This window comes from Oreochromis niloticus, unplaced genomic scaffold (assembly GCF_001858045.2).
Source record: "Oreochromis niloticus isolate F11D_XX unplaced genomic scaffold, O_niloticus_UMD_NMBU tig00002388_pilon, whole genome shotgun sequence".
In the NCBI taxonomy this organism is placed as follows: Eukaryota; Metazoa; Chordata; class Actinopteri; order Cichliformes; family Cichlidae; genus Oreochromis; species Oreochromis niloticus.
In genome coordinates this window covers 463,592-490,119 of record NW_020327634.1, presented here as the reverse complement: position 1 = coordinate 490,119, position 26,528 = coordinate 463,592, and the positions used below count along the sequence as shown (strand labels likewise).

General features: G+C 42.4%; 1 protein-coding gene and 2 long non-coding RNA genes across 3 annotated transcripts; 2 read left to right on the top strand and 1 right to left on the bottom strand.

The window, feature by feature from the left end:
• Positions 1-3,130: 3,130 nt before the first annotated feature.
• LOC106097565 (coxsackievirus and adenovirus receptor-like) lies at positions 3,131-26,226 on the top strand. The gene is made up of 6 exons (XM_019350798.2): positions 3,131-3,667; positions 5,365-5,706; positions 5,881-5,979; positions 21,401-21,721; positions 23,336-23,453; positions 26,052-26,226. The coding sequence occupies exons 1-6, from the start codon at positions 3,637-3,639 to the stop codon at positions 26,224-26,226; spliced, it is 1,086 nt and encodes a 361-aa protein (XP_019206343.1). The 5' UTR covers positions 3,131-3,636.
• LOC112845015 (uncharacterized) lies at positions 10,446-13,447 on the bottom strand. Its single transcript, XR_003217788.1, has 3 exons — positions 13,233-13,447; positions 12,864-12,865; positions 10,446-11,002 (listed from the first exon to the last, which is right to left on the bottom strand). It is a non-coding gene; the product is annotated as an uncharacterized LOC112845015 (long non-coding RNA).
• On the top strand, positions 13,228-13,601 carry LOC112845014 (uncharacterized). The gene is made up of 2 exons (XR_003217787.1): positions 13,228-13,262; positions 13,477-13,601. It is a non-coding gene; the product is annotated as an uncharacterized LOC112845014 (long non-coding RNA).
• Positions 26,227-26,528: the final 302 nt, after the last annotated feature.

Below are 26,528 nucleotides of genomic sequence, written 5' to 3'. Positions count from 1 at the left end.
CACAATGAATTCATGATGGAAATCTCTAATAAACTATCAAAATAGACACTATTTCCCCCCCCAACACACTCTGTCGGTGGCTGGTACCCCCATTCTCTGGGTGTATACTGGCTAATGGCTGCTTGGCGGGGCCCGGTCCCCCTGGCTCTGTCAGACGCCTGCTTGGGGGTTAGGGCTGCCACGATTAGTCGACTAGTCACGATTACGTCGACTATCAAAATCGTCGACGACTGATTTAATAGTCGATGCGTCGTTTGAAGCTTTGTAAGATCACAAAAGACGCAAGAATAAGTAGTAGGATTTAAGAGTGTAATAACGGACTGAAACAGAAGATTGCAGCACTGCATGTACAAGGATGCCAGCTGCCGTTAAACCCTGAAGAAGAAGAAGTAGTAGCTCCTTCCCAGAATTCATAACGCAGCCCAGCTCAGTTTCCAACAATGGCGGCAGCTTGTTAGTTTTAATATTACTCTTATTATTCTTTTTGGGTCACAAAATAAACGTTTAACATATTTTCAGGCGAGAATGTAACTGTGTAAACCTCAAATATCTGCTCCATTTATCAAGACACCACATATTTTCAAAAGCGCTTTTCGGAGACGTCTGTTACCCACTAGCTCGATAGCTAGCCGGCGGCAAGGCTCACTAGAGCCTGTGAGAACACCGGACTCCTGGCAAATCGTTTTCAAACCCACCACCGTCTTTCGCTACTCAGGTTAGTGACTTAGACAACTTAAAAATGTTATTGTTTGGCTTTTTTCAGTATTTTATTTGTTCCTGAGTAAATCGGTTTGGCTGAGAAAAGTTATAGTTTTACACAGCTGAATAAACGTCAAGCAGACAACTGATTATTAGAAGTGTGAGATGCTCGAGAATATACTCCGGTGTCCTGTTATATTTTAGACAGCAAGGAGCAGACGGCTGACTTTATTGAACTTCACTGAAACAATCTGCAAATTTCATTAAAATTTAATAAACTGTCATCTTGTCTTTATTTTTAGTTAGCACATACCTTAAACACTTAAAGCTGTAAGCTAATGATAGTTATATAAGAGCAGGTGCATGCTGGTGCAATAAGCTGTACGTTTTACGTGCAATGGATGCATGATCTGATTAGTCGACTAATCGCAAAAATAATCGGTGACTAGTCGACTATCAAAATAATCGTTTGTGGCAGCCCTATTGGGGGTGAGGGAGTCTTTGGGTCTCAGATCTCTGCTCTGGCGCAGGTGACTTCAGCACCATGGCTACGGTTTCTCTGATGTTTGGTTTTTTTGTGTGTGTGTGTGTTTGATTGTTTTTGTTTTGTTTGTTTTTTAGGGCAGGTTTGGAGCAGATCCTCAGTGTTTTTTTCCTCTCCCTCACCTTCTGTAAACTTCCTCACCAATTTTTTTCTTACTGCCCAACTCTGGAGAAGAGGAGAAGTTTTTATTACTCACATTATGTAAATTAATTACAGAGCTCTACACTAACTTTTTGCCATGGTTGCACTGGTGCGCCTACCAACTTTGTTTCTTAGGCGCACCAGTGCAAAAGTTAGGCACACCCAAATTTTTCAACCGCATCGTTTAACATCTCAGTTTTATATGTGCACTTTTTTTTTTAAATTGCTGTCCATACAGACTTTCCACACTCACCAGAGTAAATTCAGTGCATCATGTTGTCTGCTTTACTGTATCTTAGCCAGGGAAACTGGTCAAGCCACTCTCTTCCAAATGTAAACACTTTCCCCCCCATTTACTCTCAGTGGGCTCGAAGTCGATCGTATGTGGCTCATTATCTGATGCCGTTTGATCCCCTATTCAATTTGATTCAATTTTGCCTCAGACAGTCAGAAATATTGTAATTCTGATTATTTATCAGTACTGATACATGTGAGACTTCATCAGAGGTGTAAACATCACAGCAGATGCCTTTGTGTCAAAGTAACTGAGGATAAAACACAGAAAAACATGAAGCAGATTTTCCTGGCCTGACTTTTTATAGCAGATAACCTTAAAAATATTCTGCAGTAGAACAAAAACTGATCAAAATGTGGCTCACAGAACTGACTGCTCTACTACATATGGAGAGAATTAGATATCCATTAGCGGACAAACTTAGTAATTTCTTTGATGTGTGGCAGCCATTTTTAGACCATGTATTAAAACAAAGTCCTGTTTGATCAATCACCAATAACTCAGCCTACCACCTTAGCGTTTTATTTCTGTTTATTGCCAGTGTTGAAGTAGTATTTTTGTCGTTGCAGTGTAAACTTTTGTCTTATTTGTGTGTTTTAGCCCTTGAAAGCCCTGCTTTCAGGAAAAAAGCAGTGGCAGATGGCTTCTTTTCTCGTGGTCCACAGTGGGATAAGGTTAGAAAAAAAAGAAAGAAAAAAAACTAAATAAAAACATGAATCAACATATGAACATTACTCTGCTTCTCTTCAGCAACATCAGGTAAAGTTACAGAGGTTTTATTAGAAACACAGATAAGGGTTTTGCAGTTTGGCATCATTTTAAAAAGTTTAAATTTCTTCTGTATTAAACAGCAGAAAAGAGGCTTTCTTGTCGGAGGTCATTTTTAAAAAAAAACAAAAAAAACCCCAACAGCAGCCGACAGAGCTGTAAGCAACGGTAGACTGGGGCGTAAAAATCTAACAAATAATGCAGAAAGAACTTTTCCTCCTGAGAGTTGCAGCTGTGTCTGATGTGATCATCAGACACAAACTAAGATATACAAACAAAATCATTTGTGCCTCAATCCAGACACAGATAAAAAAAAAAATAACATGAAGTATTTTACAAATGTGTGAATCCAAACTTGATTAAAGATCATTTAAAGACACAAAAATCTTCCAGTGTCTGAAAATATTTGTTAGTTTGAGTCCCTGACAGAAAATTAAATATACCTGACACACACCTGTGTATGTGTAGTTTTGCTTTCAGTGAGTCACATTTAGTGTGTGCAGCCAAACATGATGGCAGACTGCCACAGATCACTTCTGAGGAAAGAGGAGGCGTTCAGCTTCCTCATAGTTTCACACCTGCATGAAGCAGCCTCACCCTGACAGCTTCAAATCACTGTGTCAGCTGATCACTTCCTGTCCTGTGATTGGCTGAGCTTCAGGCCTTCTCTCATTCAAACTGGAAACAGGGATTGAGACAGTGTGAGGGTTTGTGGAGTGCCACAGTGCTGTAATGAATACTGTAGTGGAAGAAGTTCTTTCACACTCTTCATCCTGGAGCTGCTTTATGTCCATGATCTGCATGGAAACACATCTATGGAGAGGAAATCCAGCTGCTGAGGGTCACATCTGCATCATTGTAGCTGCAGTGGATGTTTCAGTGTCAGGACTGAAGGCGGAGCTTTGTGCGTGTCAGGGTGAGGCCGCAGCAGCCGCCTCCAACCGGAGCGCTCGGGCGTGAAACTAGGAGGAAAGCCGACGTCCTCCTCTTTCCTCAGAAGTGATCTGTGGCCGGCCGGACTTCATTCCACAGATGTGCTTTAACAAAGTGTGAAGCTGAACTCTGAGCTGTGACAGTGTGAGCAGTGTGAGAGTGTCAGTAGATGATCAGCAGAGGAAAGTGAGAGCTGCTGTGAGCTGATGTCCTGAAGGGCTTTTAAAGAGTCTCTGAGTTTGACAGGAACACGAAGATGTTTGTGGTGTTTGTGATCCTCCTGCACGGTAAGTACACCTTCCTCTCTCTGCTCTCATCATCATCTCTCTCTCTTTAATGTGTTGAAGTGCAGCAGGAGGAGATTTCCATCAAACACTGGATTCTGATTCAGATCAAACTAACAATCCAAAGCAGCAACTTTCAAATCACTGGATTCTTCTTGGTGGCTTTCAGATGAGCTCATGTTACAATCAGGTTTCATCTTCATGTTTCCCTCTCACCAGATAACCAAACCGACATCATGACCAGCAGCTTTTACAGCTGTGGCTCCAGCAAACATCAGCTGATACCAGAAAGTAATATTAAATAAATTCTACCAACAGCTGATCAAGCTTAAACGTGCTGCTGTTGTTTAGCACGACATCGGCTGGTTTCCTCTTTCTTGTGCAAAGTGGGCAATAAACAAACACGAGAGAAAAGCCGATCAGCTGATCATTGATCAGTTTCATGATTGAAGTAGAAACAGGAGAGAGAGGGGGAGAGAGTGAGAGGAGACGAGGCAGCTGACAGCGTAAAGACACAGAACAAATCCAGCTTTGTGTCTTTTCCATTCAAGCTGAAGTCCGGGACAAACTGTTCCTTTTCAGGTCAATACAAAACGCGTAATATTTTCTCTGAACACAGGACGATTCCGTTTTTTAGGGGACGGTTGGCAACTCTACTAACTAACCTCATGAATACAATAAAGTTCACTATCAGTAACATCACAGCACCCACCCAGCTGTATAGAAACTCCGTCATGCTAGCTAGTACGCAGTAAGAGTTATTGTAACTGACTGTAAAAAGTCAGCACAACGAAAATAAACTCCACCTAAACTTGGTTTATATCTGACCCAAATAGACTGCAGGTCATAACTTCTTACCTGAAGTTCAGTTCACCTGACACTCGGACCGGCGACCGCCCCGTGTCTCTCCTCCACCTGCCTGCCCTTCCTCATCCACCTGCTGGCCTCTGTGGAAGCTCCACACAAACAACAAACAACAAAGCCACCACCAAACAACTGAGTTATTTTTACACATTCCACCACCTCTCGTCTTTTTTATGTTGCAAAAAAGAAAAAAACAGAAAAAAAAACTATTGGACCACAAAAATGAAAAATCAGCGATGGTCCTGCTGATTTTACTTTGGTGGACACCAAACATTTTCATCTGCAGGTGAAACTCTGCAGTGACCTGAGCGTGTGCTGTTCTCTGGCATCTCTCTGAATGATGATGAAATGCTTGATGTTCTTGTCTGTGATCACGAGGATCTTATCTTCCATCCCTGCTTCTGTTTCCTGCTCACAAACCTGCATCCATCTCAGCGTCTAAACTCAGAGTCAGCAGCAGCTTCTTAGCTGTCTCTGCCCTCATAGCCCTGATCTCAGGGACTCTTAGATCATTTCAATATGTACATGGAAATCTGTCCTTGATGACATCGCCCCTTTGAAGGTGAAACATCAGAAATATAATGGCCTCCATGGCTCAGTGATCACAGTAGAGATATGAAATGATGATTGTTATGTTATATGATATGTCCTGACTTTTAAAGCCTCACATCAGCTCGTTGCTCCACCTCCTCTGGACTTCCTGCCTTTTCCTTTTTTATCTGTGAGATGTTAAAATGTTGAATGTTTCTGTCGGTCTGCCTCCTGGTTTCTGTAAATGTGTCTAAACTTGATCTTTACCTCAAAGTGACTCATGGAGTCTGTCTGTGTGTCCTCAGTTTCCCAGCATGCCTCAGCTGTGGAGTCGTATGAGGGGGAGGCATTCATCCTGCTGCCCTGTCAGTTTGACACTTTTGATTTTCGAAAGCCCTCAGTGGTGTGGAGTCGCTCCGACCTCAGTCCTCCAATCATCCACCAGCGTCAGCTTCAAGGAGACGAACTGAAAGATCAAAACCAGCGTTACAGCGGCCGAACATCCATGAAGACTGACGCTCTGGATTCTGGAGACCTCAGCCTGAACCTGACCAACCTCCAACTGTCTGACAGCGCCACCTACACCTGCTCCGTCAGAGAATATGAACGTGAACTGAGTAGGAGTGACGTACAGCTGCAGGTCAAAGGTCAGCAACACCTGCTGACAACATCCAACATCACTCAGATAAAATTTTATTATGTTAACGCTGTCAGAATAACCATGTTGGCTCCTTGACTGAAGTGTAGGCCTATTTATTTATTCCATTAATGGCATTCAGTCAAAGGTCAAAGGTCATGTTGATCTTTGTGTTTCTCCACAGAACGGTTTCCATCCTGGGCCAAAGCTCTCCTGGTTCTCCTGGTTCTTCTTGTGATTTCTGGGGGTCTTTTATTTCATTTCCGACAGTATTTCATGCCAGGTGAGTGTCTCCTACTACACTACCCATAATGCCGATGGTTGAGCATTCACCATGCTTCTGAGCAGGGCCGTGCAGAGACATTTAAAGGGGCGGGTGCTCAAAGTTAAAAAGGGGCACATTGAACCAGGCTGAATAATAACAACACACATTCATCAAGAATCTAATATGGGATTGCATTATACCATATCACTGTTGTGAGGTGGCGACAAGGCAAAGCAAATGTAGCCGATGTTTTACCTGATGGGTACAATGTTGCTGTTAAGGCAGGGGTGGGCAATCTCAGTTCACGAGGGCCGGTGTCCCTGCAGGTTTTAGATCTCACCTTGGGTCAACACACCTGAATCACATGATTAGTTCATTACCAGGGCTCTGGAGAACTTGGCCGTTTATCAATGCCCAAGTACGCGAGTACGTACTCGCGTTCTCGGTGAGTACGTACCCGCCGAGAACGCGAGCACGGACTCGTGGGCCGTTTCTCAATTCTCAAGTACGCGAGCACGGACTCGTGATTTGTACAGTCGGAACACCAGCGTACGTGATGATGTCACAGGTCCAGAGTTTTTACTGCCGTCCCCTCCTAATTTAACTGTGAGTAACATGTTATGAAGCTTAACTGTAATCACAGCCAAACCGGTTTACTCAGGAACAAATAAAACACTGAAATAAACCAAACATTAACATTTAGAAGTGATCTAAGTGACTTATATATCATTTTTAACCTCAGTAGTGAAACCTTTATTAATAAAAATAGTGTACATGTACATACGTGTACATACCTTAATAAAAACAAGCAGGTGAGATGTTAGAATGCTTTTATTCCTATTTTAGTGGACACTCAATACTATAGACAGCTGCTGGAGTTTCTTTAACCTGAGTAGTGAGAAGACCGCGAGCGGGGGGGGCGATGTGCCGGGAGTCCGCTGTTGAGTTTTGGACGAAATGCATTCTGGGATATATAGCTGTGCCAAGTCTACACCGATGCATGCTCGATAAAATGGGCGGATCGAGAACACATCCGGGACTTTTTCGCGTTCTCGGCGTGATGCGTACTTCGAATTGGAACAGTACTTGGTCTCCGACTGATGACGTATCACGAGTACACGAGAACGCAAGTACGCACAAGTACGCATATTGATAAACGCCCCTTCAGGACATGTTGAGGAGCTAATTTAGCCATTTAAATCAGCTGTGTTGGTTCGACGACACATCTAAAAGCTGCAGGGACACCGGCCCTCGTGGACTGAGATTGCCCACCCCTGTGTTAAGGGGTTTCTGTTGCCCCTGCTGCTGATAGTGCTGGAGGGCAGGGCTGTGCTGATCTGAGACTGTAGACATTAAAAAGTCACAGGAGAGATGGTAGCTGATTAAACAAGTATCATGAGATAATAACAAAATGCAAAGATTGGTGACAGCGCTTGGAACCATAAGGCAACAAAAAACTGTGAGAAATAAACTCGACTCTGCCTGTGAATCACTCTTTCCTTCTCTTCTTCCTTCCATCCCATCATTTCATATATCACTCTCTAGGGCTGTGCGATATGACAAAAATCTCATATCCCGATATAAGAATTCTATCGTCCGATAATGATATAAATCACAAAAATGTAACATTTTCTCTAAATTCTGTGAATCTCGGGCAGCTCGACTCGCAGGAAGTGTTTGCAGCTGCGCGTCATGTACTTGGAGTCGAGTGTTTTAACCGATGCATGAAACTATACATCTTTAGACATAAGTTGTAATGGCCGCCGTTTTATTTGTGAGTATTTATTACACAGCGTGCTGCGGGGAAAAGCCTGTTCTAATGTTTGAGACTAAGGTTTATTTTTTAGCACCTGGCGGCTCTTTTTTACGTCTCATTTGTAAATAATCTTCTCTTTCACATGATTCAGTTTATTTTGAAAAGTCTCAACAGGATCTTGAGCTTTATTGTGAAAGGTTTATGTGGAACATAAACAAGCGGACACGCGATGGTGCTACCATCGTTGTTGCTAACCACAATGCATAAAAACAGGCGCTTGTCCGTCCATAGTGTGGTTATATTAAATATAAGAGAAAGAGAGAACTTTAAGAAATTAATATAGACACTACAGTGACCATCAAAATAATGAAAAAATATTGCCTTTAGTAGCCTCACACAGCTCCTACTGTTTCCTCCTCATGTCCTTACCAGCCATGTCTGGACAATGTTATATCATGAGTAATAATTTTAAAAAATCCATATACATAAAACAAACACGCACACACAGTGACATTTTAGACCTTCTTCAGAGTACTGTATATACTATGGGCATCATGGTGCTGATCCAGAATCCTTCCCTTATTATTTATTACTAGAGCTACAATAATAAAGCAATAAGGAGGGGGAAGTAATAAATATGAAGAAATTAGGGCTGCACGATTAATCGTTAGAAAATCGCGATCTCGATTCATACTTATGTGCGATCTCATTTCCAAATGACAACGATTTCAAAAAAAAAAAAAAAAAAGACGGCGACGATTGTACCGCATTTTGATCCGGAACGTAATCTGCATGAAAACAAGCGCTCACTCTTCCTGCTCAACAAATGACAAGGGCGGAGCCTTATACCAAGTGATACAGAAGCTGTGCCGTGATGCTCAAATTGGCAGGGAAAAAACAACGGAGAACACGTCAGGGATGACGAGAAAGTGACAGGAGAAAATTCGTCCCGGTCAACCACCCAAACATCAATAACGGGAACCTTATACAGCGCTTCCCTATACACGTTGAACTCCCGCAGGCACAAAGAAATTACGGAGGCTATTACTTATCACCTGACCAAAGATATATCAACACTGTGCAAAACGAGGGATTTAGGAAAATGATCAACACCCTAGACAAACGCTACACAGTGCCGTTCCGCAACTATTTTTCTATTGTTGCACTACCTGCTCTATACACGCAGTGTCGAGCAACGGTGGAGACGGACTTTCAAGCAGTACAACATTTTGCGGCAACCACAAAATGTGAGGCATTTATTGTTTTTATGTTTATTTATTGTTTTTATGTTCAGTTTCAACTGTTACGAAGTTGATGTGCAGTTAATAAGTGCAATAAATATTTATATTGGAAAAGAAAAAAAAGGATAAGCGGAAGCGAATGGATGGATGGATGGATGGATGGATGGAAAAGAAAATCGTGAGAGAATCGTGATCTCAATTCTAAGCAAAAAGATCGTGATTCTCATTTTATGCAAAATCGTGTAGCCCTAGAAGAAATGTATTTATGATGATTCCATTTGTTTCACTATCCACTGTGTGCAGGGGCTAAGCTTATTACATTTTTAAACTGTAGAGATACAATAATTTTACTGCTGTAAAATCCAAATTTTGTCTTATTTAAAATATAAATCTAATATAATCTTTTTCTTAATGTATGTTCTTTAAAATACAGCGTGTTTTTTAAAATATTATTATATGTTATATATATATTTTATATATATTATATTTCATATATATATATAATATATTATTATATTATAATTGTAATAATGCATAATTATGTTGACATGCATATTAGATCGTTTTTAGTGAAATATAATCCCCCCAGAAAGGCAGGAAAAGCCCTGTAACTTACTTTAAAACTAAATATGTTCCCTAAAACGGTGCACAGAGCTACAGACCCATGACAGCCTTACACAGGTAGCCAGCAGCTATGACCAGCACTACTTGTGCAGTTAATAAAAGGACAGGTAATGTTTGTCGCGCTGTTACACACACAGCACGCTCGTTTGTTGCAGTTCGTCAGTTGCCACAAGACAGCTTTGAAACCGAAAAAAAATATTGTGACTGAAATAAATGTACTGAAAAATCTTGTATTGAAACCCAAAAAAAAAAAAAAATTGATAGTGAAAAACAATTAATCGAAACTGTAATTTTTTTGTTTTCGCTTACAATTTTTTTTTCAGTTTCAACCCATTTTTTTTTCGCTTTCAATCCAGTTTTCGGTTTCAAACCATTTTTCAGTTTCACTCTGCTGGCACTGTTTTGGCGTCCGGGAGCGCGCTGAGGGTGCGGGGATTCCGACCCGCATGTATTTGCATATATTATAATGCTCATCAATGACTGGAGAAAACACTGACGACGCAGCTGCGGTCACGGATAAACTTGCATGTGTCTGTTCAGGAATGGCAGATGCTGAGAGGTCCAGCGTTTACACTACCGACTATTTTAAAGTGACAGCCTGAGGTGTTCTTCAGTAAATTGGACTACCGGATAGGAGGACCTGAGGCCCCACCGCATTATTTTTGGTAAGTTGAATGTGTTTGTAAGCTAATCCGTAATTTAGGTCCTTAGCTAGCTAGCTAGCTAGGTAGCTAGCTAAGATGAGCACTCGGCTGTAGGGGAAACTTGTTTTGTAAAGTTCGTTTAGCTAACCCGTGCAGGTGAATGAATTTACCCTGACTAAAGAAATCAAGAGAAACGCACCGGGCTGCTCAGTCACTAACCACGGTTACTGTAATTTTATTATGGGTATTATACTGTAAGAGCAACAGGCTGGACTCTGCTTCTGCTCCTGTGCAGAGCTGATTATTAAATATGTGCAAACAGCAGCATGTTTTCTGTCGCTTTCCACATGTGGAAGGACATTAACGCCAACTTTTAAAAACCTGGCACTTCAGTAACCCCTCATCAGTCAATAGCTACGGATTAAATAGCAAAGCCCGATACTTATGTACTAAAACCAACTACTTCCGCTTGTCAGCTTAAGTTAAAATGTTACATTTTTCCTCTGATTATTTTTTTAGCATTTTTTTTTTTTTTTTTACTGAGTTTGTTACAAATATTCAGGTTAAAAAACTGTCCGAATTATTTTTAATGAGTTGTGTTCACAAAGTCACATGTGCAGTACTCTGTACAGCTTGCATCCTTTAGGACAAATAATTTGAAGCATTAATATTTCTTGTTCAATACCACTGCTGATAACACCTCCGTATGTTGTGACCAGGACGCAGCAGCAGACTGAACCTCGACTGAAACCTGCTCCATCATCTCATCTTTGCAGCTGTCCATTTATAAACCTCCAAAAGTTGAATCTGTTCATCTGGACATAGCGTTTTGTGGGAGAAACGTTTCGTCACTCATCCAAGTGACTTCTTCGCAACAGCAATATTGCAGAAGTGGAAGCAGAGCAACTACGGACGAAAGTTTCGGCCTGTCTCAGCAATGCAAAGCCCCCAGCATCCAACATCACCATGGAGGAGAGGAAGGCACTCACTTCACTTAGTGATGACAACAACATTATCATCCTTCCGGCAGACAAGGGTAGGTGCACAGTATTGCTTAACCAGAAAGACTATCATGAGAAGATTTTGTCACTACTCAGTGATGAAAATACTTATGAGCCCCTGAAACGAGACCCAGGAAGTGGCTACAGGAAGAGGGTCATAGACTGTCTGAAGCAGTTAGAACAAGACAAGGCTATCGACCGGACCTCATACCACAGGCTGTACCCAGGGGAGTCTACACCAAGTCTGTATGGTTTACCGAAAATACATAAGCAGGGTGCACCTTTAAGACCTATTGTCTGCATGATCAACTCGGTCACCTATAACATCTCCAAGTTTCTGGCTTCGATCCTCAACCCGCTGGTGGGCAGCTCTGAACACCACATCCAGAACACCCTGGATTTTGTTGAGAAGGTGAGAGATGTCATTATGGAGGCAGATGAAACCATGGTCTTGTACGACGTTACATCTCTCTTCACTTGCATCCCAGTCACGGAAGCGTTGGAGGTAGTCCGTAAGAGATTACAGGATGACACCAACCTCAGCAACAGGACCACCCTCAGCATCGACCAAGTGTGTTTGCTTTTGGAACTGTGTCTTCATTCCACCTACTTCACATACAAGGGTCAGTTCTACAGGCAGAAACATGGGTGTGCCATGGGCTCCCCAGTTTCACCCATCGTGGCCAATTTGTACATGGAAGAAGTGGAAAAGAGGGCTTTGCTATCCTACCCTGGAACACCACCAAGCCATTGGTTCAGATATGTGGATGACACCTGGGTGAAAATCAAATCTCAGGACGTACTACATTTCACGGATCACATTAACTCGGTGGACCGACACATCAAATTCACCAGGGAGGATATGAAAAGTGGCAGGTTAGCCTTCTTAGACTGTGAGATTTCCATCAGTAATGGGGGACATCTAAAAGCTGACGTGTACCGTAAACCTACGCATACGGATCAGTATCTAAGGTTTGACTCTCATCATCCACTGGAGCACAAACTGGGTGTCATCAGGACGCTACAACACAGAGCGAACACCATCCCCACTGACACAGCGGCCAGGGAGGCAGAAGGACAGCACATCAAGAAGGCCCTGAGTAAATGTGGTTATCCCAGCTGGACTTTTGTCAAAGCTGGGAAGGCACCTAAAGAAAGCTCCAGCCGATCCAGGAGAGAAGGACAACCGCTGCCCAGGCGAATACCTGTAGTGATCCCATATGTGTCAGGAGTATCGGAACAGTTCAGACGCATTTTTTCTAAACACCGGGTCTCTGTGGCTTTTAAACCCCAAAACACGCTGCGCCAAAAACTGGTCCACCCCAAGGATCGGGTCCCCGATCCTTGTAGAGTAACATAGTGTACGCTGTTAAGTGCCAGGAGGATTGCCAGGATTTATACATCGGGGAAACCAAACAACCTCTAGCGAAGCGGATGGCACAACACAGAAGAGCTACCTCATCAGGCCAGGACTCTGCAGTTTATTTACACCTACAGGCCAGTGGACACTCTTTCAACGATGAGGATGTACACATCCTGGACAGGGAGGAACGCTGGTTTGAGCGCGGAGTCAAGGAGGCCATTTACGTGAAGAGGGAAAGACCATCTCTGAATCGAGGAGGGGGCCTAAGGGTACATCTTTCGCCATCTTACAATGCTGTGATTGCAGCCATTCCCCAACTCTCTGTGAATGGTACTCATGGCCATTGATCAGTGTTCTTTGATCAGTGGGTTTTGGTCAGTGATTGTTGATCAATGGTCATGGGAATTTGCATAATTATGATTAAGGAACTGACCTCACAGCCCATTGTTCCTTCAGTGGGCTGGTTTCAGTCATTATGCAAATGTACTGTTTATAAGGTTTGGGGAAACCTGCAGTCAGCTGAGACTGAAGAAGTCACTTGGATGAGTGACGAAACGTTTCTCCCACAAAACGCTACGTCCAGATGAACAGATTCAACTTTTGGAGATTTACTTTCCTGGATGATTGAGAATGCATCAAGACGTCCATTTATAAAGCATCAACAACTCAAAGGTAAACATGATATTAGAAAATGTGTTAGTATATAAGGCCTTTCAAACAAATAAAAAATAAACAGCTCATATGTCAGCTGTCGGCAGAACTGTAGGACTGAACAACTTCAGATCCCGAGTGTGTGAGGACAGAGAAGGAATCAGCTCTATTTCAGATTTGAGAGATAAACTTTATATTTCATTTTGTGATGATTCTGTTCGGTTTGTGATTACAGGAGCCGTCCTCAGATTCAGACCTCAGCACCACCCAGTGACAGCAGACAGATCATCCTATATCTTCAATCTTTGTAGTAACTCCAAAATTAACTGAAGAAAACAGTACAAAGGTTAAAGTACTACATGTGCTGTCAGTGAAAGCTGCAGCTGTTTTATTGATAAATTTAAAGACAAAAAGTCAAAAGGATTAATCACTCATGTAACTGTGTCACTATACATCAGTATTAACAGTACCTCAGTTTGGTGCTTCAGAAAACTGCTGATGTCAGACCTGCACAACTTCTGTTTTAAACACTGAATGTACTCAGCTACATGAAGAGCACGTGATGTTTTCTCTGACACAATTAAATAAAACCTGATTAAAGTCAAAGGTTGTTACTTGTATTTGAACTAAAAACTTGTGATCTGGAATTCTTTCACTGTTTTTTGACAATAGTGTGTTATTTATCATAAAGTAATTCAGAGTCAGTTATACCAGAGTAACCAGAGAGCACAACATATATTTAACTTTCTACAAGACTTAAAGCTATTATATTATGTAAAAGTCCAGACCCTCTGAGGATTATCTGAGTACTTCTAACATTACACAAAGCAAAGGTCTCCATTAGAGCAGGGCAATATGACCAAAAATATTTATCACGATATACATTTGAAAATTTGCGATAACGATATAACTGACACTAGACAAAATACTTTACAACTCCACAACTTAGTGCAAAAAACCCCATCCATGTATTTTTTACTTAAACAAGCAGCTGTTTTTTTATGTGCATTAAAGTTATATAAAAAATGTAACAGTGCAAATTCCTTGCTGACAGTTTAACCAAAAGGCATTTCCAGTGGAAATTGGAATTTATAATATCCACAAAACTTAAAAAGAGGTTATATACACACAATATTATGTTGAAGCACAGTACGTATCACTCCGCGAGGCGCCTGCCTACGATAGCCGTAATGCTCCCACAATCCATCAAGCGGTGCGGGTTCGTAGCTTAGCAAAGTCGTACTAAAACATTTGACAGATTTTCGAGCGCCGTGTTCCACATAAAATCGTTTCGAGGTCAGTAAACACAACCAGAATTCATACATAAGGCACACGGGATTATAAGGGACACTGTCGATTTTCAGAAAAATCAAAGGACTGATTTTAAGTGTGCCGTATTTTCCAAACAACACGGTAATAACGACGGCCCGCTAGCATGCTCTACCAAAAATAGTGCTTTGTTGTGTATCTGACGGACGAAAGCTAAACCAGTTCCACACCACTGAAGTTGCAGCATTTTTACAAACCAATTCTGGTTCATTCGTTTCATTTAACGATCCACTTTCGCTCTTCTCATTCTCCGTCACCGGCATGTGCGTATGTAAACATAGGCACTGCGCATGTAGCCGCTAAACTGGTGACCTAAATCTTCGCCACCACGTCTATATACATACAAGCATAAGGGGAGAGAGTGAATCAGCGCTCGGAGTACGGACACTGGGCCGGCTTTAAACACACCATTTATTTTTTAGAAGAACAGCCAGAATCACAAGTAGAAGTTAAAATCCCCACTATACAATAAAAATAAATGTTCACAACCCGCTAAAAGTCCTGCCGGCAGAGATTAAAATACAATTAAAAAATCAAAGCTAAATGAATGTCCTTTTTATATGATAAGAACTTCCCCCCCCCCCCAAGAGTCCAACCACTCACACTCAGGCAAATGTTCCTTAGCTGAAAGAGACAGAAGGGGGCCCCTCTTCCGGAATGGGGAAATCTCGCCAGCAGAAGGCCAGGGAGGAGGCTCCTATCCCCACCTGGCAGCGCATGGCCGTGCAGTCCAGCCGCTCTCCGCGTCCGCACACGGCTTCCCTCATAGCCCGGCCCTGATACAGGCAGAGGCGTCCCCTCTGCCTTCGGTGGATTTCACACATCGCCTCCCGCTGTTACTATTCTGTCCGTCGGAACTGGATCGCCGGAAGTCTCGCGACGCCTCACAGGCAGGCCAGTCCTTCTATACATGTGCTCGTCTGCACCACACGTTCGGTTTCCTGTTCTTCGCTGTTCCTGTGTCTCTCTCCCGTCTTTGCGCTCACCATCTCCCTTAAGTCCGTTTGGCGGCCAATAGGTCACCTCGGGGGCACGCCCCCACCTCACAGGTGCACGCAATTATCTGTCCAATCCACAGTGGAATAAAAAAGAATACTATACAGCGACACAAAACACAGTATAAGTATGGGGATAAAATCATGCAATAAGAACATCAATAAACAATCATGCAATAGCACTATAACAATAAAACATGCAAATAAAATCACTATGTAGCAATACACAGTCTGATTCAAAACAAAATATAAAAACACAATTTTCCACTGTGTGACATCCCCCCATATTTTACCTGTGACAGTCCCTGTCACAACATTCAGGTGTTCTGTCCAGGAGGGTGGCTGGACAACATTTAACCTAGCGGGCTACTGTGTCTCTGGTAGTCCCTTCTGTACACGTAACACATGAAACATCAGCAATAATCTGCTACCAACGAGTTCCTTTGAATGCATCCTAGAAAAGTTACAGCACAGGTGAGTTATACAGTCCAATTGCCACATCCAGGTAACCTGCTTTTCTTCAATTTCGTGACCACATAGCATAGCTAATGTATGGGATTACCAGACCATTGGTTCCTCTCAGCTGGGCACTGCTGGGATCCTTCCAGGCATAGCCTGGTCTTCGTGCTTCTCCTAAGCACTACTGCATAGCAGCAACCCATGATCCCACAGCCAGCAACTCTTGAAGCTCAACTCCTGATATCCCTGTGGTTGAACACTACTCATGAATCCTCACGTGGCAATAAAAAGTCTTTTCTGCACACCCCTTCCTTACAACCCTCAGCGAGGGTAGCTGATTAAACACTTGGTTTTGCATTCCATCATCTATATCTGTAGCCCAGGCACTGAACACTGCTCCCAAACTTGTATCCTGTCGACAAACGCCAAAAATATGTAGCCGCTAAACTGGTGACCTAAATCTTCGCCACCACGTCTATATACATACAAGCATAAGGGGAGAGAGTGAATCAGCGCTCGGAGTACGGACACTGGGCCGGCTTTAAACACACCATTTATTTTTTAGAAGAACAGCCAGAATCACAAGTAGAAGTTAAAATCCCCACTATACAATAAAAATAAATGTTCACAACCCGCTAAAAGTCCTGCCGGCAGAGATTAAAATACAATTAAAAAATCAAAGCTAAATGAATGTCCTTTTTATACGATAAGAACTTCCCCCCCCCCCCCCCCAAGAGTCCAACCACTCACACTCAGGCAAATGTTCCTTAGCTGAAAGAGACAGAAGGGGGCCCCTCTTCCGGAATGGGGAAATCTCGCCAGCAGAAGGCCAGGGAGGAGGCTCCTATCCCCACCTGGCAGCGCATGGCCGTGCAGTCCAGCCGCTCTCCGCGTCCGCACACGGCTTCCCTCATAGCCCGGCCCTGATACAGGCAGAGGCGTCCCCTCTGCCTTCGGTGGATTTCACACATCGCCTCCCGCTGTTACTATTCTGTCCGTCGGAACTGGATCGCCGGAAGTCTCGCGACGCCTCACAGGCAGGCCAGTCCTTCTATACATGTGCTCGTCTGCACCACACGTTCGGTTTCCTGTTCTTCGCTGTTCCTGTGTCTCTCTCCCGTCTTTGCGCTCACCATCTCCCTTAAGTCCGTTTGGCGGCCAATAGGTCACCTCGGGGGCACGCCCCCACCTCACAGGTGCACGCAATTATCTGTCCAATCCACAGTGGAATAAAAAAGAATACTATACAGCGACACAAAACACAGTATAAGTATGGGGATAAAATCATGCAATAAGAACATCAATAAACAATCATGCAATAGCACTATAACAATAAAACATGCAAATAAAATCACTATGTAGCAATACACAGTCTGATTCAAAACAAAATATAAAAACACAATTTTCCACTGTGTGACACGCATGCGCGTTTTACCCACATTCTATCGCGATATTTCATTTTCCTATCGTTGCCCAAAATTACACCAGTATTATCGTGAACGGTATGATATAGCCCAGCCCTAGTCTCCATCAGTGTTCATGAAATGCTGGGTTTATGCTTCTTGTGAGGGAGCTGATGGTGAAGATCACGAGCCCTGCTTGATCCCTGCGATGAGTTTCAGTCTTCCTGGTGTTTCTGAAATGATGCCTCTCACTGTGGGTCAACAGAACATCTGGCACAGGATAGCTGTAATGAAAGAAATTGAAGAAGTTTTGAAAAGAAAATCTTGGAAATGCCCTATATGTGAGAAGCAGATTTTGTATTTACTTTTCTTTTGCCAATCAAGATAACTAAAAGTATAATTTTCACCATACAATTACTAACCTTGTCATCTCCTGCACTGTCTGTTTTGGGCTCTGGGCTTGTCCTTCCCAGGGCTCATGAGACTGCTTTTGCTGCACTGTGGTATGAGGTGCTAACTTGTTGACAGTGTTGGGAAGGTTAATTTTAAAATGTATTCCACCAAAGATTATAGAAGTAATGTATTCTGAATACTTTACAACTACATGAATGTACTATTGCTGTGTGATTTATTACTATTACTGAAGGTTAATAGTATATACCATATACCAATATGTCAATACCAGTACCAACTAGATGTTTAAATCTTACTATAAATGAGTAACAGTAGGGTGGACATTAGGTAAGGCTGCACTTTTTGCAGCGATCTCAAATAGAAAACTATTCCGCGCATATATAAAAAAGGTCAGCAGCTCCGAACCGTAGTAAAGGGACCTCTGGCTAATACGTCGGGTTCATGTCGGGCTCGTAGCTGAAAACTAGCTTTACTTTGTTGTCTGGGTCAAGTTTGCTAGCAAGAGACAGAGAGAGGCGTTGAAAGGCTGCTCCAACGGAACTTATTGTGTCGGAGGAAAACAGGAACACAGTGTACAGTTGAGTCTTAATAGCTTACTTACAACTTGGCTCGTCAGGCACTCTTCTTGGCTGCAGTGGTTATTATTATATTTACATGCTTCCAGCTCCCGTTTCTGCTCGGTGACAGCTCGGACTTTTCCTTTTTCTCCCTCCCTCGCTCACAGACACATATTGGGTATGGCAGTCCATTCTCGCTGCAGCACGGACTACACTGCCCATGAGGCTACATTGTTTAGGGCTATGCCTGTAACACTCTGCTATTGCCTTCATATTAAATCATTTTTGTATAATAATTTTTAGAGCCTCTTATTGCGTGTTTTGTTTGGGTTTCCACCGGTGTGGAATTACCAACAATAGAGAGACCATAGCCTAACATATGAAACAGGAAAATGTCGCCATGTAATCCATTTATTTCAACAAAGTAACTGTATTCTCAATATCACCTATTGAACGGTAACTGCAACGGATACATTTACTCATATTTTGTATTTTAAATACGTAACGCCGGTGTATGTATTACATTACTCCCCAACACTGCCTGTTGATGAGATCTTGTGCCGCTCCAAAAACACTGGCCTCCAACTCCTAAAGAGAAACGGGTATCCCTAAATTTAGCAAATATTAGCTTCAGGCTAGCTTGCTACGAAAAATAGGCTAATACAAGCATTTTACCACAACTTCACCAGATGTAGCTAAAAAAACTAAACTAATGTCCAGTCCAGTGGGACAGCAAGGAAAGATGACAAAAAATGATTACTTACTTGCGGTTTAGAGGGTCAAGCTGAAATGGAAGCAGCCATTGAAAGACAGGAAGAGAGAAAGATGGCAGCTTGGTCAGCACTAGTGGCCTCTATAATATATGCAAATAAATGCGGGCCGGAACCCCCCCCGCCCCCAAGCGCGCCTCCGGACGCTAAAACAGTGCCAGCAGATTGAAACTGAAAACAAATGGATTGAAACTGAAAAAAAAAAAATGTAAGCAAAAACAAAAAAATTAGAGTTTGAATTAATTGTTTTTCACTACCAAATGTTTTTTTTTCGGTTTCAATACAAGATTTTTCAGTACATTTATTTCAGTTACAATATTTTTTTTCGGTTTCGTTTCAAGGTGGCATCGTTCTGATTCCATAACTTACCAGCGTGTACGTAATAAGCTAATACTCCTGTGTGCTATACACTACAGTGTACGCGGTACACCTACTTACTGGTTTTGTCGCATCAGTCTGTCAAAAAATGCGCGTGCTCTTTGTGAGCTCGTTCCCGGCTCGTAACCAGCGCGTTCTGTCGTCAAGGGCGATCATTGGTTAAATGTGATCATGTGACTGATGCAAGCCAGATCCTTTTATTTAGCAAAACTGTGATTAATAGTTAAATATTATTGTTGAGGGGCACAGACAGGACTCCGCACGCCCACACACATAAAAAAAAATAATAATAATTTTTTTTTTTTTAAAGTTGCCTCAACAAAAGGGCACTTTGGGCACCCATCAGGAAAGCCCCCCCCCTGCATGTGCCTGCTTCTGAGGCTTTTTAAAGTCATGTACAATAACTTCAGCTTTGTCTGAATTTAGGGGAAAAAGTCAGGTCATCATGGCTGTAGATGATATATATATATATATATATATGTATATATATATATATATATATATATATATATATATATATATATATATATATATACACACTGGAGGAGGTGCTGGATATACAAGTCTGGCCTAAGTCTTCGGTCAGAAGAGGTCCAGGAGTTTAGTTCACTGTCTTTAGTTACGCTCCACAGAAGAATTGGTTACATACGAGCTTGCCATGTTTAATCCAACTGTGATGCAGCCAGATATGAACTTATAGTTGTAGCAGATGCAGTATATGTGACTATAAACATGGTTGTCTGGAAACAGAAACAGGTAATACTATAATTAGTAGGGTCAAAGATAACTAAGAAACAGTCATAACACAACATTTACTCAGACACAGCAATATTTTACAATGTCCACAAGGGGTCGCCGTAAGACAAGAAGTTGGCTAAATAGCACATATCTTCAATGTGGCTAGTACTAAGGCAAGAATGTGGCAAGCTAACAACAGTTAAACTAAACAGTAAACAACAGAAAAGTCATTTAGAATAGAATAGAATAATCCTTTAATTGTCCCACAAGGGGACATTTGGGTGTAACAGCAGCAAGAAAGACACATATACAAACAAACAGTACACAAGACACAGAACAGAAACATACACAATTTTTACATATTTACATGAAGGACTTTAACCGCGGGATGTAATTATTGGAGGAGATTCTGCCCACTGGTATTAACTTAGTGCAAATTAATTAAATACTTAAATAAACCTACTAACATGATATCAGTGTACCAAGGCATAACTTTAGCTTTAACATGCACAAACAACTATAACTGTTATCACACCTGTCAAAGGTAATAACACTTACAGGTTCATTAACGCACACGGAATCACACAAAACTGCGTTACAACTGCCACGCTCTGCCACTGCGCCTTTCGTCTCTCACTCTCCCGCGGTGGGATGCGCACATGACCACTGATGCGCTTGATTCTTGCCTCTTGACATCCTGAGGCCGAGTTAGCAGGGAATTTGCACAGTGGGCTTTAGGCCTTTAAGAGATGCCTGTAGGTTAACTAATTGATTTGTGTCATCTTTCACCATGAATAAAAGTATCTGAGTGTCATCTTCTTAGAAGTTGAAATGTATACATTGTTTTTATATCATCTAAGAGAAGCATGTGTTATGTCCTAGTCGCAGAAGCCTGTGGATTCTATCAATAACGCTTGTGAGGAAGAAGCCAAGAAGTTGGAATCTATCAGACAGAAATAATTAAAACAACTGCAGTGTCTGTTCTAGTTTCTGTAGTAAAATATGATCAGCTGTGGAACCAAATTCTGTACAGAAATAAGTTTATTTTAAGGAGGCTCAGAGAAGATGATTATTAAATTTGACTACAGCTCATGTTGTGCTTTGTTCTAATATCAGTTTACAAGGTGGAGGCAGATTCAGAGGTGGAGTCTGTCCTGCTGCCCTGCAAAACCACAGTTTGCCTGCCTAAAGATGCTAAAGTGGAGTGGAAGATTGGTTCATACACCAAGGTCCACGTGTATCAGAACGGCTCTGACCAGCCTGAACAACAGCACCAAGATTATAAAGGCCTAACGAGCATGAAGAGAAACTTACCTGGAGACCTCAGTCTGACCCTGAAATATCCCACAGATGGAGACAACTCCACCTACACCTGCACCGTCTACAGCAGGGAAGGTTTCATCCTGCTGAAAAAAGAAGTGCTACTCACTGTCAGAGGTCAGTGCTGTAGATACAGGTCAAAGGTCAGAGGTCAGACTCATGATGGTGGTTCAGTCTCAGTGGGCTCCATCCAATAATGTTACAGTGTTAGCATGTCTGATGTTTGTGGCTGTTTTGGTTTTTATTTGATTTCCAGCCAAATGTAAAAGCTTCAGCAGATGAACTGTAGGAGCAAAGTTCATGTGTGAGACTTCATCTGAAAGGTAACATCTTCTAGTTTCTGAACATGTGTTTGTTTAGCATGTGGCTAAAACACAGGCTAAGCTAAGTCAGTTCAAATCTCAGTAAAAACCTTCTTTGGTCCTCGTCTATAATCAGTCATATCTGAGTCACAATAACTAGAAGATGATTTCTAGCAGAACTGTGAAAATCTCCACATCCTTTCTCCATGTTATCATCCAAAGCTGTGTGAAGTTTCAGAGCTCTGCAGCTAACAGAGACTTTCAGTTTGCTGCTCTCTTCCTCTGACAGCTCCATTCTTAGGGAGCGTTAGTTCTCTGTTTCACTTTATTCCACTTATTCAGTCTGATGTTCTCTGATCTGTTTCTCTTGTTTAGTGTCTTAAATGCTGCCAGTGCCTCTCTTTGCTTTAACCAACCTTTCTCTTTATTTCTGAGCTTTTTAAGGACTTTAACTGATGCATCAACCTTTGAAAATGGAAAGAAATCAGTCAGATTCATGGCTGCATCAAAGTGTCACATGTAGTTCTCCCACATCAGCTGGATTATATCTATAGCAGCAAACAGCAGCTGATCCACAAATCTTTGTCTGTGTTAATAAAGTTGGATCAGTTCAAATAGTTTGTTGCACTTGAAAGCAGCAGTTTTTCTAATGCACCACCTTCATGTTTCCTTCCTATTTGAATCCCCCTGTAGATACTGACAGGTAACCATGTCACACAGAGCTCAAGCCTTTGAATCCAGCTGTGATTGTTGATTTTCTATTGAATGGACTTTTTCAAATCCAGCTGTAGGCCTGTGTTTGTGAGCTCATTAACAGCTGTTTATTTAGAGATACGTGGTCCTCACAGGACAGCCACTACAAACATATGATTTTATAGAATATGATGCATTACTGCAGATTCAACACAATAGAAAGGATTTGAAATGAGCTCAGCCTTAAACATGTGCAGCAGTAATATTGATCCATAGACACTGATGGGAACATTTTTCTGCACAATAAGTACTTTGACTTTTCAGACTTTATGTCCAATTTGCCAGTACTGCAGTTTTGTGTGTAGTGAGGTGTTTTCATGGTGTTTTATTGGTGCTTTTACTAAAGGAAGGCTTCTATCAAATTCTTCCAAATGTTGTCAAACTGAGCTGTGTGATGAAGTGAGTGTGACAGAAACACTCAGACTGTGTTTCTCTGCTTCATCAAGTCAAATCTGGTCCTCAGAGACTGAATAAAGTCCTGTCCCACTAACAGCAGCTCCAACAGTCTGTTCACTGCTTTCTTCCTGTCAGTCTTCATCTTTCTGCTGCGTCTCCTCTTCACACTGACCACTTTCTATCTAACAGTGAGCTCCCAGTGAAGCAGCAGCATTCAGCCTGTTAGAGTCAACACAAATGTCTCCATCCAAGCTCATGTTGTGCTTTGTTGTCCTCTCAGTCCCCCACGTGGAGGTGGATTCAGGGGTGGAGTCTGTCCAGCTGCCCTTCAACACCACACTTCACCTGCCTGAAGACGCTAAAGTGGAGTGGATGGGCACATCCGCAAAAGCTCACGTGTATGAAAACGGCTCTGACCAGCCTGAAGAACAGGGTCAGTTTTACAGAGACCGAACGAAGATGAATGAAGATCTGCTGAAAACTGGAGACCTCAGTCTGACCCTGAAATACCCCACAGATGGAGACAACCACACATACACCTGCACCGTCTACAGCAGGGAGGGAAACATCCTGCTGAAGAGAAAGGTGGAGCTGAAAGTCAGAGGTCAGTGCTGTAGATACAGGTCAAAGGTCAGAGGTCATGAAGATGACCTAAAAGCCAAAAATGTCAGGCGGAGCAACTGTGTGTTTAAATGAACAGACTAAGAAGACCATTAAAAATGATCCTAACTTCAAAATAAAAGCCTCTGGCATGATTTGAGTTTGGATCAAATCAATAGTTTTGTTAGTTTAGTCCAAATCAATGTAAATGTATAAATATCAATAGTTTTAAAGCTGCTGAGATCATTCAAACACTTTGATCCAGTCATTTGGATGTTGTCACATGTCAGGGTGGAGCAGCCATAAATATGAGGCTTTTATTGTGAAAATGCTGAGTGTGATGATCCAGAGGAGCCCATGGGGTGTTTGTGGCTGGATGCAAAGGTTTGTAGCTCTCCTTGTAAAGAGAAACAGCTTGAAGCTACAGAGGAGCGTCTGCAGAAGAAGACAGGGGGAAGAGGAAGAAGCTGAGGCCGCTGGAGAAAAGACAGGAAAAGAAAATCAGCTTTATTTGTTGGAGGCCGTTTGTTCATCACACTGAAATATTCCCACTTTAGAGACATGAAACAAAGTGAAGTGTGGATTGATGTTTGTCTCAATGATTTGGGCCCTGGAATCATTTCTTCATCTCCCACTTTAAGACATATTAATGTCAGCCTCACATGTCCCACAGTGGACAGATTTCTATTTCTAGATTGATATTTGGAGGATTTTCATGTGTTTCTCTGCTGTCACAGCTCTTTGTGATATTTGAGCGCAGCTGTAATGTTTGTGTGGTTAAAGCCACCAGACTCCACTGACAAAAACTCTCATTTTAGTCGGAGAACACGGGGCTGCTGTGGGACTTTGTGTTTGCAAAGATTTCTATTGGAGGCATTTTTGCCTTTATTATATAGGTGCAGAGAGTAGACAGGAAAGTGGGGAGAGAGTGAGGGACACACAGGCACCTGTAGTAAGCCCCGCCTTCAGTCCACCTGCTCAGCCAGGTGAGCTATAGCGCTGCTTTAACATGTTAGTGTGATTGAGAGTGAATGAAAGTGAGTGATGGAGGCAGCAGGAAACTAACAGGCTGTTTGTTCTGAGAGGTCACATGACTGTTTTTCTCAGCAGAGTCTGATGGATTTGATGAGACCATGAGAGCGGCTTCAGTTCCTCATCAGAAAGAGTCTGACAGAAGCTCCTCCCTCTATACCCCAGTAGACTTCTATTAGACTGCTCCAGATTCCTGAGAGTTCACACAGAAAACTTTACAAACAGCCAAAGAAAAACTATTGAAAAGGCTTCAAGATGACAAAGAGCTCTTTCACAGCACATATGAGCCATTAAGAAGTGCACATTTGTGTTTTCCATAGTCCATCATCCAATAATATCACAGGACAAACTGTGAGGTAAAAAGCCTTCAGCTCTTTGTGAATGAAGCAAAAAGACTTTGGTCCTGAGAGATGGTTCAAAACACAATTCAGACCTACCAAAGTATTATTGGTGCCAAACACATGAAGCCTTCAACTTTGTATTTGTCCAGTCAGTGTGGCAATAGAAGTCACTGTGATGATTTTCAATGTGCTATCAAAGAGCATCCAAACAATCAGGTGAGAATGAAGAGAATTAGTGTGGATGGACAGAAAATCCATATCCAGTGTGATTTAGGAGCCGTTCATATATAATGAGTGAAATGAAAGAAGAGCACAGACAGTAAGAACATGAGTGAGCAGACATTTTGGAGCTGCTGATCCACACAGGGCTGGATGGAAGGAGTGGGAGTCCATGATGGCTCAAAGTCTCTGATCCTAACTGTTCCTGAGCCTCTCCCCCTGCCTCCTCTTTGGATCTTCTCCTCCTCTTCTTCCTTATCTGCCTCCTCCACCACTGCTCTCTCCTCCCTCATCTCCTCCTCAGCTGAACTGAAGTCAGGGCTGTAACATGAGGAAACGTGCAGAAATGACTGAGTCAGCATGTTGTTGAAGTGAGTTGAGTGATTGTGAGCAGATTAGATGTGCGAGCCTCCCCTGTAGAGAAAAGCAAATCTTCTCCAGAGTTTCCCACCTCATGTTTTCCTGTGTCACAGCTGATTGTCAAATCCTGGCTGTCACTAAATGAGTGGTCCAAAGGTGGAAGGAGGAGCACAGTTAGATTGTTCACCTCCTAACCTGTGAAATCAATCAGCTGAATGAAAAACACTGTGATCCTATGAGCTGCTATCAGGGCTGCTCCATTCTCAGGATTCTCATCTGGATGATTGAAGCAGATTATTGATGAAGTCAGCAAACAGCTTTCAAAATGGCTCTTTTTCCAGGGGAACTCCCTGAAATGTAAATCTCATGGAAATGAAGAAGAAGTCCAAAGGCGTGGTTAGGCCCAGACTTGTGGCTGTTTTCAATGTAAAGCCCATGTTGCAGGCAGCTGCTGCTCCTTACTGGCCCACAGTCTCCACTGATGGATGTGTCAGCTCACTTGTACTGTAGCCACGGGGAGAGCGATGGAGAGATGAAGCTGACAACCAGAGGTGTAGTGCTATTTGTTGAAGTAGCCCAGCGCACCGTGTGCCATGTAAGCACAAGTTTCCAGAGATGATTGGACTCTGAAATGATCCATGTTGGACTGAATGTAAGAACAGATCATAAAGTCCTCTGTGTGCCCGTCTGTCTGAACATCTTCATCAGTGTGCAGCTGATCTACAGCTAATGTGCTGATTGATGAGCAGCCTGTTCATGGTGATGATGAGAAACAGATTTGATTCAAAGCACAAATGAGTGAAAAAGGAGCAGCAGCCATGATAGAGCGAGTCATCTGCTGACAGAAATAGTGGAGTGAAGGATTTGTGCAGCGTTTCTCTGTGAAAACAGCTGATTCAGATCAATGAGAGGAGGATGAAG

Excerpts from the sequence above, each read along its gene's own strand:
- LOC106097565 (XM_019350798.2), top strand. The coding sequence starts at position 3,637 with ATGTTTGTGGTGTTTGTGATCCTCCTGCACG. Across the intron at positions 3,668-5,364 it reads GTTTGTGATCCTCCTGCACG|TTTCCCAGCATGCCTCAGCT; the intron begins GTAAGTACACCT and ends GTGTGTCCTCAG. Across the intron at positions 5,980-21,400 it reads CCGACAGTATTTCATGCCAG|TTTACAAGGTGGAGGCAGAT; the intron begins GTGAGTGTCTCC and ends TTCTAATATCAG.